Source organism: Eschrichtius robustus, chromosome 2 (genome assembly GCF_028021215.1).
Source record: "Eschrichtius robustus isolate mEscRob2 chromosome 2, mEscRob2.pri, whole genome shotgun sequence".
Taxonomy (NCBI): Eukaryota; Metazoa; Chordata; class Mammalia; order Artiodactyla; family Eschrichtiidae; genus Eschrichtius; species Eschrichtius robustus.
This window is the reverse complement of record NC_090825.1, coordinates 104900895-104913251: the sequence shown is the minus strand read 5'-3', so window position 1 is coordinate 104913251 and position 12357 is coordinate 104900895. Positions and strand designations below refer to the sequence as shown.

At 41.0% G+C, this 12357-nt stretch overlaps 1 protein-coding gene across 2 annotated transcripts in view; it reads right to left on the bottom strand.

Moving 5' to 3' along the window:
• The window catches only part of GRAMD2B (GRAM domain containing 2B), a 105204-nt gene that overhangs the window by 10342 nt on the left and 82505 nt on the right, over nt 1–12357 (bottom strand). For both annotated transcript variants that reach the window (XM_068535786.1, XM_068535787.1), the window contains exons 3-8: nt 11406–11517; nt 9211–9277; nt 8131–8234; nt 4249–4344; nt 2287–2358; nt 2092–2172 (exon numbers count right to left, since the gene is read on the bottom strand). In XM_068535786.1, coding sequence (XP_068391887.1) covers nt 2092–2172; nt 2287–2358; nt 4249–4344; nt 8131–8234; nt 9211–9277; nt 11406–11517 — 532 coding nt within the window. The remainder of the gene's footprint in view (nt 1–2091; nt 2173–2286; nt 2359–4248; nt 4345–8130; nt 8235–9210; nt 9278–11405; nt 11518–12357) is intronic.

Below are 12357 nucleotides of genomic sequence, written 5' to 3'. Positions count from 1 at the left end.
GAACAAATCAAAACAGGGTCAGTAACATTACTTCTAAATGACAAAAGGGTGAGAGAGGAGTGAGGAGTCGGGGGTGGGGGTGGGTGGGGTGGGGAAGCAGGCTGTTTTTACTGTGTATCCCACGTGTTCCCCAAAGTTCTTAGGAAATGAAGAGACAAGACGCGTCACTAAAATGTCTCGGTGAAGGTACAATTCGGCGAGCTTTTCACAATTTATTTAGCTGCCAAGTGAAGGAGAGGAGACATATCTTGTAAGCAAATTACCAGCCTTTCACCTTCAACTAGCTGCCTCTTGATCATTTCAATAGTCATTTCAATTTCATGCAAGAATTTATAGGGGAAGGAAAATTTTAAAATTCAAGTCTCCTCAATTTAGTATTTAATTAATTGAACGCCCACTACGGGTCAGGCAGTATGCAAGGCTCCACACACATATGACTGCACCTGATCTTCACAGCCACGTCAGGAGCCTGGCATTTCACTGGATGAGGAAGCTGAGTCAGAGCAGTTAAAGAGCTTGCCCCATGCCATAGCTCAGCTGGGTGGAACCCAGATTTGAAACCATGTTTGAGGGATTCCAGATCATTAAGTGTTTCATTCTATTTTGTACTGTTTCTCACTATTTTTTAAGGTAGATTTTTTTTAAAAAAATTGAGATAAAATTCACCAGTTTAAGTATACAATGTAGTGGTTTTGAGAATAATTACATTGTCGTACAACCATCACCACTGTCTTATTTCACAATACGTCCGTCTCCTCCCCAGAAGGAAACCCTTTACCCGTTAGCAGTCACTCCCAATCCCGTCCCTTGGCAACCACTAATGCATTTTCTGCCCATATGGATTTGTCTATTCTGGACATTTCATATACATGGAATCATACAACATGTGGCCTTTTGTGTCTGCCTTCTTCTACTTAGCATAATGTGTTCAAGGTTCGTCCATGTTGTATTATGTATCAGTAGTTCTTCATTTTTATGGTCAAATAATATTTCACTGTATGGATATATGACATTTTATTTATCCATTTATCAGCTGATGGCTATCAGGGTTGCTTCCACATCTTGGCTATGATGTATAATGCAGCTATGAACATTCTGGTTTAAGTTTTTGTGTGAACACGTTTTCAATCCCTGTACTTTTTAACAGCTCTCAAAACAAAAAAAAGATTTGTAGGGCTTCCCTGGTGGCACAGTGGTTAGGAATCCACTTGCCAATGCGACAAGAGAAGCCACCGCAATGAGGAGCCCACGCACCGCAACGAAGAGTAGCCCCCACTCGACGCAACTAGACAAGGCCTGTGCGCAGCGACGAAGACCCAATGCAGCCAAAAATAAATAAATAAAGTTAAAAAAAAAAATTGTAGATGTTGAAACTCTGGGCTCATACCGCTTCACCAAAGGTATTAAAATTAACGATTATCAATTTGGGAACAACCATTTGAACAACACGGCTAGGACTCTCTTGGGCTTGCATGATACCATCACAGGTACAAATCTTGTACAGATCTGGGGAGCTACTTCCCGTTCGAGATTTACTCTGTAGTCAGAAAGTCTAAGGGAATCAAAGAATCTCTACCTCTTGGGCATTACAGCTTTCTTCTTTTACAGTTATTTCTGGGTATCCCTCATCTTCTCTACTAAGCTGTAAAGACTTTGAAGGCAAGAACTAGTTTTGATTTTTCCTGGTGTCCTTATGGGTACACTAGCATGGTGCCTTGAACATAGAAGGCATTCAACGACTTGTGGGATGAATCATGCCCTACCTAAATAGACTGGTGAATCCCTCTAAAACAACACTGACAAACGAACAGAGCAAGATTTGCTGAATACCTCCATGGACCAGTAACTGGCTAAAACAGTGCACTATCATGTTTCTTTTCTTTTGCAGGATGACTCTTCAATTACCTGAAAAAGTTGATGACCTCCTATGGTCCCCTCTTCTTCAGGACAGAAATGCCCTGTTTCTTCAACTTTGCCTCCAATACTGTGGCCCTAAGTTCCTCCCGCACCCTGGTCATGGTGTAAGGAGAAGTGTGATTGTGGGACCTACTCACTTTCTTTTGCATTTAGATAGTTATGTAGGCAACTCACCAGAGGCAGAGATGAAGGGCGGTCTGCCTGGAAACTGTTTTCAAGAGAAGATGGATTGGGACTGTTGCCAACACTTGTAGTCTGAAATTATCGAAACAAAATTACTTTTACAAAATGAAAAAACCAGATCAACTACAAAACCATAAGAAATACAGAAGAGAGACAGCAACTGAGGCTCAGAGATGTTGTACTCACTTCTAAGTGTCCACACACAGATTTTAGTAGTTTGTAAGTTGAATCTCTGGAGAGTAAGGAGACAAATATGTACTGAAAAACAAAATAATAATTATTTAATTATTAACAGATACCGCTCGACTAGAAGTGAGTGTTCAGAGTTAAAATATTTATCTGTATATTTTTTCATTTTCAAACACCATAGACTATATTCTATACCGAGTCTATATTCTTATTCCGCTCAACCACACATTCGGTTTTTATTCCATTCCTGGAATAAAGTGAATATATTCTCCCACAATAGCAACAAAACTCTCAGACCCAACTTAAATAATACAGAAATGTAGAGCAAAATGAAAGCTCCGGTGCTCTGACATAGGTGCCCCAAACAAGCATGGATGGAAAAGACCTGGATAGTAAAGAAAGGCCAGTTGTATTCGCCAGGTCCTCTTCTAAGCCTCTCTCCCTCCCTTCCCCGTCCCCCTTTTAGAAGGTATTTAACAATTCCCAAGGGTCTGCTTTCTCTGCTCTGACCTAGATTTCCATTGAAAATGTCCCAGCCACTCTAAAAGGCTCATTCTTTTTCAAGCCACTTCCAGATTCTTTCTTGTACAAATATGGAGATTTTCTGGTGAATGCTTATAAGTAAGATATGGGAAAGAAGTCAAGTCAGAGCTAGACAAGTAATTTGGAGACAAATAACACAAGAAAAAATGATTTTACCATAAACCACATGTTGAGAAATAAAAAAGTTCACACTTTTTCCATCTATTTGAGCCATAGCATCTTTTCACACCCCCTTTCCAAAGTTTGTGATTACCCTCTCTTGCATTCCCATGAGAGAACCTGATATACTTTCCAAGCAAATACTGTATTCCAAAGTAGTTAACATTACGGGTTCTGGCATTAGACAGACCGGGTTGCAAATTCTGGCTCTGTTACCTACCAAGTGGGTGACACGGGGCAAACTCTTAGTTTCAGTTTTCTTAACAGCCCCCAACCCTTACAGTATGGTAGTGTGGAATAAACGTGTAAATATAAGGAAAGCATTTTGTGTACGCCTGGCAAGAAGTACCTGATGCTTGTTAGCCATTCGTATTAAATTAAAAAAAAAAAAAAAATCTAGAAACAGATATTAACATATTTCCTAGCTCATCAGAATAGCCTCTTTTAATCTTTCCTTCTTTCTCCTTCCCCCTTTAAGTTATTCAGTATGATTAGAAATGAAATGTAGCTTGTATGCTTTCATAAAAATAGTAGGTAAAATATTAAAAAAGAATTTCAAGTGAAACATGAATAACCAAACCATTCTACTCTCTCCCTCCTGCCAAGGTGAAACACCCATCGCTCTCCACGCAAATATTTCAGGTTGCCCATGTCTGGGGTAGCCCAAGTCAATGACAGCTCCAGAACTTCTGTATTGAAGAGGGGTGGTTAAGGCAACCTGGAGGCAAAGAGGGCCTAGGAACTGGTCCTCAAGCTGAACTTGAATAGCAAGCCCGTTTTATGTCTTTAGGTTGGCTCTGGGGAGGCATCAATGGAGGTTATGGGGAGACTGGCCAACCCCACCCCAGGGACTCCTCATATCGCCCTGCCACACCCTGTGAATAAGGTGGTGGAGATGGTGGCGTTTTAAATAATAATAAAGAAATGAAATATACCCCTGTAGCCTGACCTGACCTAATAGATTTAGGGAAAAGGAAGTTGGGAAAGAATTTTACTTTTTTGACTTTGGTCAAGTAAGTATAATGAAGTCAGCAGGAAATTCAAAATTGGCAACTATTACATTAGAATAAATCACCCTGTCAGGGGAAACAACACTACACAAATGTCTAAAGGCTGTGATTTCAAAAATTAGTCTTACAGAGTAACTCCTGATTCATGGTATTATGGTTCAGGGTCTTGGTCCTCCGCAAGAAGCCCCTAAGGCAATGAAACCCAGAGTAGGACAAAGCAAGGTGCCCGCACCTGCTGCGTACTCACCCTGTCTGTGACAGTGGCTATAATCAGGGCATTTGGCACCAGAAGGGCAGTTTTGGTTTTCTTTATCAGGGTTACCGAGAAAGCCGGAATAGAGATCTGAAACAGAATCACTGAGTTAACATGGGTTCAGGCTTCACAGAGCAGCACTCCACATCTTCATGTTAAAGGAAAAAGAAAAAATGATAAAACCAGCAGCAAGCTCTCCAGCCTCCGTGAAGAAAAGTGAATCTTAGAAGAGTGTCACCGAGATCTCAACGTGGTATTCACAAAGCTGGAGGGTAAATCTGGACCATCAAGTCTACAGAAGGGTTTGGTGGGAAACCTGGGACATGCGAATAGAATGCAAAATGTACAGCCATTTTAAAGGTAATCCCAAGGCTCTAAAGAAGTTACCTGCTTGTGGTCATCTACTTTGAGCTCATCTCCACACACCCTGCTCTTTTCTGTCCTTAGGGAAAAAGGCTGAAAAGCACTGGTATAGTAGACCCATTTTTGAACAGGAAGTCTGGGGCCTGAATTCTCAGTTCTATTACTATCCACATGACTTATTCAACCTTGTAAGCTATCCTTTCTTGGCCTTGGTTTCCTGACTTATAAAATAGAGACAGTCTTATCTATTTCCCAGGATTTTCTGTGGATTAAATGAGATAATAGATGGAAAATGCCTAGCACTCAATAAAAATGTCATTCATTTCTTCATCTGTCTCATAAAAAAGAGGATGGGTGAAATACAAGCACTCTTAAGTTCTTTTCTGGCTCAAACAATAAAGAATAACAACAATGACAATTACAGCAGCTACCATTATCAATACCTATTTACCAGATGACAATTTCATTTAAGTATGACAGTCCTATAATGTAGACATTCTAAGAGATAAGGATGTTTGTTTAGAGAGGTATATGACTTTCTCAAGGTCATAAATAAGTTACAAAGATAGAATTTGAACCAATCTGATCCAAAATAGGGGTTCTTTTTCATACAAGGTACTGCAAGAATGTACCAGATGCTGCGAAGAATAGTAGATGTTCCTGATATTTTTATGTTACAGCCCTTCAACCAGGTTTGATCTCAAAGGAAAATGGATCACATCACTTTGATCCCTGAAAAGAGAGTCACCCCCACTCCTGGTAAAAAGAAAAGGGCCTGAATCCCTCCACAGGTGCACACACTCAACATGAACATACATTTTGTAAAAATGCTTCACATATTCTGAAAGAGATCAACAAGGTTAGTGGGGAAGAGGAGGGGCTTATGTTAGTACTGCCAGCTTGAAGGACCAAAACTAAGCTTTCAATTTTCTTACATTTTAATTTAGAACGTTTGCGTTCATATTTAGGTTTATGAGATGGAGTTGTTCTACTGCCCCTCCAAGTTCCTGATGGGAAGACTATGAAGAATGAGGGACTAATCTAAATTAGACACTAAAGAAAAAAAACTATTTTGCCAAAAACTCTACCCACAAAACTCTTGAAGTTGGGGAGATAATTCAGAAGTGATAAATTGGGATTACTTTGGGAAAAAGAATTTAAGATCTTCCAAGATAGATGATGATATAAAAATGAGTCTAATTTCGTTTCTCAGCAGCAACACAAACACACAGTGATAAGGGGCTATAAATTTGGATTTTTGCAGAATGTAAGGCATGGAACACCCTTAAGAAGGAGTTTCACTCAATTGCTTCATGAGTATAAGTGACTAGATAACATCTGAGAGATAAATCATGAATCACTTCTCTGTTTGAGCCTAGATGCAATGTGCATTTACATGCCTTTAATTTTACTAGCATCTAAAAATACACACAGGCTGAGGAAAAGGTTCTGATTAAGGTTACACTTTAGGGTGCTTAGAAAATTCCCCTTCCTAGAGCAGATTGCTTGCTTGCTTTTAGTTCACATTGGATCATGTTGGACCAAGGTCCGTTGGCAGTGAGCAAATTCTGCCGCAGAGCTGAAGCCCACATCTCCTTGATACCATCCTCAGTGGGTAAGGAATGTGCAAGTCACTATCATGGTTCTTATCTTCCCACCCCCTCTTGTCTCTTAGATTAGATACAGCACATGCAAAAGCAATCCCACATGTCCTTGTCTTTAAAAAACCAGGTCACTCCTTTTAGCTTTTTTTGGTCAGTTCTTTCTTAGGTAGAGATAGGATTTTGAAACCATTGCTAGAATCATATTAGCTTGAAATCACTTACTGGCTTTGTGAATTCCCCATCCTTTAACAAAGGCTAATTTTTTAAAAAAATTATTTATTTTTTGGCTGTGTTGGGTCTTCATTGCTGCGTGTGGGCTTTCTCTAGTTGCGGAGAGCAGGGGCTACTCTTACTTGCGGTGTACGGGTTTCTCATTGTCGTGGCTTCTCTTGTTGCGGAGCATGGGCTGTAGGCATGCGGGCTTCAGTAGTTGCAGCACACGGGCTCAGTAGATGTGGCTCGCGGGCCCTAGAGCGCAGGCTCAGTAGTTGTGGTGCACGGGCTTAGCTGCTCCACAGCATGTGGGATCTTCCTGGTCCAAGGCTCGAACCGTGTCCCCTGCATTGGCAGGCGGGTTCTTAACCACTGCGCCACCAGGGAATCCTGAGACTAATTCTTTGTTCACTACTGTTTTCAACCCCTGCTGCTTTGGTCAGAGGTGTTGGCTCTCTCTATTCCTGAGAATTATCTTTATCCCACGGAACTGGAGATCAGTTCTACCTAGTTCCCTTCCCCACTCCATGAACAAGTGCTTATAATCCAGAAATCTAGAAATATGGTGCAATACTATTCAATATTGCTTTGCATTATACTGATTCAAATAATACTGTGAATCTAAACTATGTTTATCTAAACTCTATACAATAAAAATTACATGTTTGATGTTAGTCTGCTGACTCAAAACCAAAATAAAGAACTTCCATTATATTTGTTAAGTGGTCTTTATTTATAAGACTGCCAGTGGCTTTAGGGAGAATATTTAAATAAAACATATCTACCAGTCAAAACAAAAGGAGTTTTTAATCAGCAACTTCAAGAGTATAAAAGCTGCTTATTCATAATCATGAATCAGAATGATTAAAAACTCACTGAGGTCACGCAAACCCCAGGTGTTTCTCTGACACCTTGTTCTGGTGGCCTGACTGAACTGTGTGATGTGACATCACAGCTCAAAGGGAAAGAATGTCAGTAGGATGGAATTAGTTTTTTCCTTCTCAGGCCAAAGTCCCAAGGGCCTCGTTTTAGAAGGTGGTGCCCTGGGAAAACTGCCAACTTCTTCAGGCTATTCTCCTTAATGGCTCAGGTATCATGGGCCTCTGCTCCCCCAAATCTGTGTTTAGTGAGAAGGAAAAGATGTCAGTGTTCACCGGGGATTGTGGGTATGTGACTCCCCCAGACTAGGCCTAAAATGTTCCAAATCCTGCTCATTTTGTGCTGGTGACAAAGTGAGCTCTAATAAGTATCTTATTTATAGGTCTGTTTGCCTAGATATCTCTGATGGTAACTGTGTGAATATGGTGTAAAATTCAAATTTCTTTAAAGAATTGTTTTAGGTTGAATGTATGTCTTTGAAACAAATTATGACACATTCTCCATATGAAGAACTTTGAGAGTGTACTGGTGACATCTTGGTAAAAAGGATTTAAGGTAGGATTGTGGGAGATATATATATATATATATATATATATAAGGAAATGAATGAGAGAGTGCTATTTAGGGAAAAAGGGAAGTTCGTGTTATCTAGAGGCATTTAGAACCTGTAGTATTTGGAACTACAGTAAAGGAAACTTGGTATAAAGGAATAATAATGACACAAATATTTATAGACACTGCTACATTTAAAACAATTAATAGTCACAATATATAAGAAAATGCAGGATTAGCTTTCTTTTTGAAAAATTATACCAACCTTAGTGTCTTTTCCAAAGACCTTGGAATGAAAACAAATCCAGTTTTCTGATACAAAGAGCTTCCCCTGGTATAAGATTTCTTTCTGTAGAGCACAGGTAAAACCTGGGAAAATATATACAGGTATAATATATATACATATATACATCTAAATATATACATCTAAATATATACATCATTTAGAATTTCCATTTAAAATGAAAACTGTGTATATATGCTGGTGACTCAGAGATGGGCAGAGATAATACACTCACATGCTCAAAAGCTCTCTCACCTCTTTTTCAGTCATCTTTAGTGGAATAAAGCTATGGAGATGAGAGTTTGTTTTTTAATTCCAAGTCTTACAGACTTCAGTGTAAACATCAAAATGGAAAGGCAAGTCTATCATTGCAGGTGAGGGTTCAAGAATGGTGTTTCAAAAATCTCCTCTCTTTGGGAAGGTGTGTCATCCTTGTGCTAATGTTGGCACTGCTGCCCTTTCTTCCCTGGGATGGTCACTAATGACTCTTTTTGAAATAGATGGTCTCATCGTGGGGAGAGCACATGACCCACACCTTCCTGTTTGGAGATGGTGGGAGGAAGGCAGCATGCTGCCTTAGCATTTGTGTACTGAGGGAAGCTGGAATGGAACGCTGGGCCCCAGATGCGCTCAGCGGAGCGGAGCAGGTGCTGAACGTCATGCTGGGCCAGGTGTTTAGGTGTGACCACTGAGCCCTGCACAGCACAAGGGCTGACATGTCTGTCCACCTAGGTCTGTGTTGTCTTCTTCTAGTGGCCTCTCTTGCTCTGGTCTTGTAATCTTAAAACTCAGCACGATCCAATCACAACACATTTCAGCAGTGAGTATGCAAGGTGAGGACATTCTGGAATCCCCTTGGATGGCTCCATATCACATGGAGGAGGTCACTTTCCCATTCTACTCCCTTATCTTTCAAGGTGCTGGGTGAAAGCTGAGTGAGGTCGGTGTTATTGTTACACCATGACTTTCAGAAACCTATTCCCCTTGGTGATTCAGTCCCCAGACTCTTTCTCCCCCCAAACCAATTAGCATCTTTTCAAAGTCAACCAGGTCAGAACTTACTTTGCCTCAGGGGTTCCTCAGTGGGGACATCCAGAAACAGCTTGTGGAAGTGCATGTTTGCCTTGTCCTACAAGGACGACAAAACACAGGCATCACTGCTCGTGCTCTTCTTCTCAAACATCACGAATTTTAACTTCAATCTAAATTATGTAACAAATCTCCCCACCCTTAATAGAGAATCTTAGGAGTTCATTCTCCCTGATCTTAGAGTCCCCAACACAACCCTTCAGAGAAAAACAGTGGAAGGCAGGGCGCAAAGGTTTCATTTTCCAACAAGATTGGTGACTTGCTGACTGGACATAAAGATATCTATAATCGTGAAGTAGCTGGTGGTCAGCCTTCTGCAGAAGTGGCTGGACAAGGATGTTCTGAATAAGAAATGAGATAAAATTCTAACAAATCTCACCAGGTAGTGGATCCCAGGGCAGTAAAGATCCCAGTGAGTACTCTCAGAAGAGGGTAGTGGCTAAAAGCCCTGTATCAGATTACCCTGAGTTTAAGTTTTAGCTGCACCTCTTCTATGGCACGTGATCCTGGCCTAGTTACTTAACCTCTCTGGGCCAGTTTTCTCTTCTGTGCCAGTACCTGCCTCAGAGGGATGCCGTAAGGCTTAAATGGGGTAATACATCTCCAGGAATGGCTACCTGGTTTGTCACTGTGACTGTTACTGTTGTGAAGGCGTTTCCTTAACCAGTGTCAGGGGGAGGTGACAAGTAGGATTTCACACAAAAGACTTAACTCTCCAGGGCGGTAGAAGGCCCAAGAGTCTGAAATGCTGCAAATCACTTCATTTTCATCTGTTTCCAGTTGTGACAACAATGTATAGATAGCAATTTACAGTTTGTAAAATGCTTTCACAAAACACCACTCCCAGCCCCACAGTAACCTGGGAACTGATGTCAGTTCAGGACCCTGTGCCTCAGGGATTCTGAGTGACTTAACTGGCTCCACACAGCTACTAAGAGGTAGAGCTGGGTCCGCCAACCACAGGACCACTTTTCTTCAAAAGCATCCTAGCAGGCAGAGTCTTATGAGCGGAACAGAGAGATACCACAGGTTGGCCCTTGATGATGCATTATCCAAACTAGGAGTAGTCTCAATGGCAGAAATGGCCCTACTATCGCCATAAAGAAGAGCTTCAGACAGGTCATGCGTATGACGGATGGTCCCCTCAAGTCAACTCGTTTATAGATGAACACCTCACATAAAGTAGGTTAGCTCATGCTGCTTCCTTGGAGTACATCTTGCATCCAGAAAGTTTCCTTGATTAAAGCTAGGTGTTCTATCAGGGCTTTGCCGAGATCTTCTTTTTAATGGCTACAGTGAGCATTGGTTGCATGCTTGATTTAAAAATATCCTGGGCCATGGAGTCTTCAAAAATGTGAAATTAATAAAAATAAAATTTAAAAAAAGGTAGGGACTGATCTAAATTAAAGGTGACATGACAAATAAATGCAATGCATGGCTCAACTGAATTCTAGAGAGGGGGGAGCAAAAAATCTTTATAAAGGACATTCACTACTGGGACAATTGTGGAAATCGAAAATGGATTTCATATTAGTAATATTTTTGTATATTTACTATTTAGTTAAATTTCTTGGGTGAGCCAACAGTTTCTTGTTCTAGTTCTTAGTAGACACATATTCAAGTATTTTAGGAGTGAAGTGTCAAAAAAAACCCAAACTGTTGGCCCCAGTAAGTATGTCATACTCTATGACACAGAACTGGGCTTTGTTACCCATCTGGGTGTATTTTGGAGCAGACCCCAAATTGCTTCCAAAGAAGAATCATGACCCTGTTCCCAGGTTTTCCTCCTCCTTGTGCAGTTGGGAAGCCTTCTATTCACACAGGTGCCTTATCACACTCTTTAATTGTAGTGCAAGGATGTCACACCTCTCCTGGTCTCCGCTAATTATTAGACAAGCACATGGCTCTGGGTTGGCCCCTGCTCTCTGGGTACTTGTCAGAGTGAGGGGTCACAGTGCAGTACTCACTGCCCCTCTGCATGTGCTGCATGGTCAGCTGTGAAATATAATGTTGATGAAAGCTCGCCTGAGGGAACTGCAGCCGGTCCTTTCTTCCTGATTCTCTAAAATCTGTGCCTACCTTAGTCCTGACCCTTGCGTTCCCTCTTCCCATTGGCTTCAATGCTTCTGTTGCCCTCTGAGACAATACACATTTCATTCGCAAATTACCTGGCTGGAAGATGAGAGCTTTTTCCTTTCAGTCTTAGAGTCATTCTTGCTTTCTGTTTTACAGTCGTTCTTCTCACTTGCTAAAGAGGCACCATCAAAACTGGATTTTGACCTGAGGAAAGAAAATCCAAGAAGTCCGTAAGATGAAGTTTTTACGCTACCATTAATTGTATACTATACAATGTAATACATCTTGATTATTATACCAGCTCACAAGAAAGCCAGACATTGATTTTTCTCTTCTAGACATCGATAATCCCTCAGGACTCTAAGGACATGGTGTGGGAGACGGGGTGATTCCAGCAGGCTGGGATCCCAAACTGAAGAAACTGTACCTTATGGAAGGGAGAAGTATCGATTGAGCTGTGAAAGTAATTATATCATCTCAAAAGTATTTTAAGCAGTATAAAGAGGAGTATTGGAGGCTGATTATTGAAACTGCAGCTATAGTTCAATCCAGAATTCTATGAATACTTAGCAAGTGTTAATTGAGTGAGGCGTAATGTTAAATGCCTTGGGGCACACAAGACAGCCCTTATCCTTAAGGAGCCTGTGTGCATATCAAGCATCTTTTTAAAAAGGCAGTACATGATGTAGCATCAAAACAATACATATCATAGGCGTTAGGAGGCGGTATAGAGACAGTTAAGTCCAACAGGAGGTAAGAGAAGAGACCAGCAGGTCTATGAGGGTTTAATACACTGGGCCTAACAGGATTAGCAGGAATTGGGTATGAGGAAAAGAGAGACAGAACATCCCAGAGTGGGAAAATAGAAGTGAAATCAGGATAAAAAAAGAACATGTTTGGAAGTCCTTCCTTTGTTCGCATAAGGGCAGAGGTCAGAGCTCCCGGATTTCTTTCCAAGGTGATTCTAGTCCTGGCTCTTCATTTGAGTAGAATTTGCATCTTCAACCGTACGGCGAAACCCAGCCATTTCAAAGCGGAATGCAT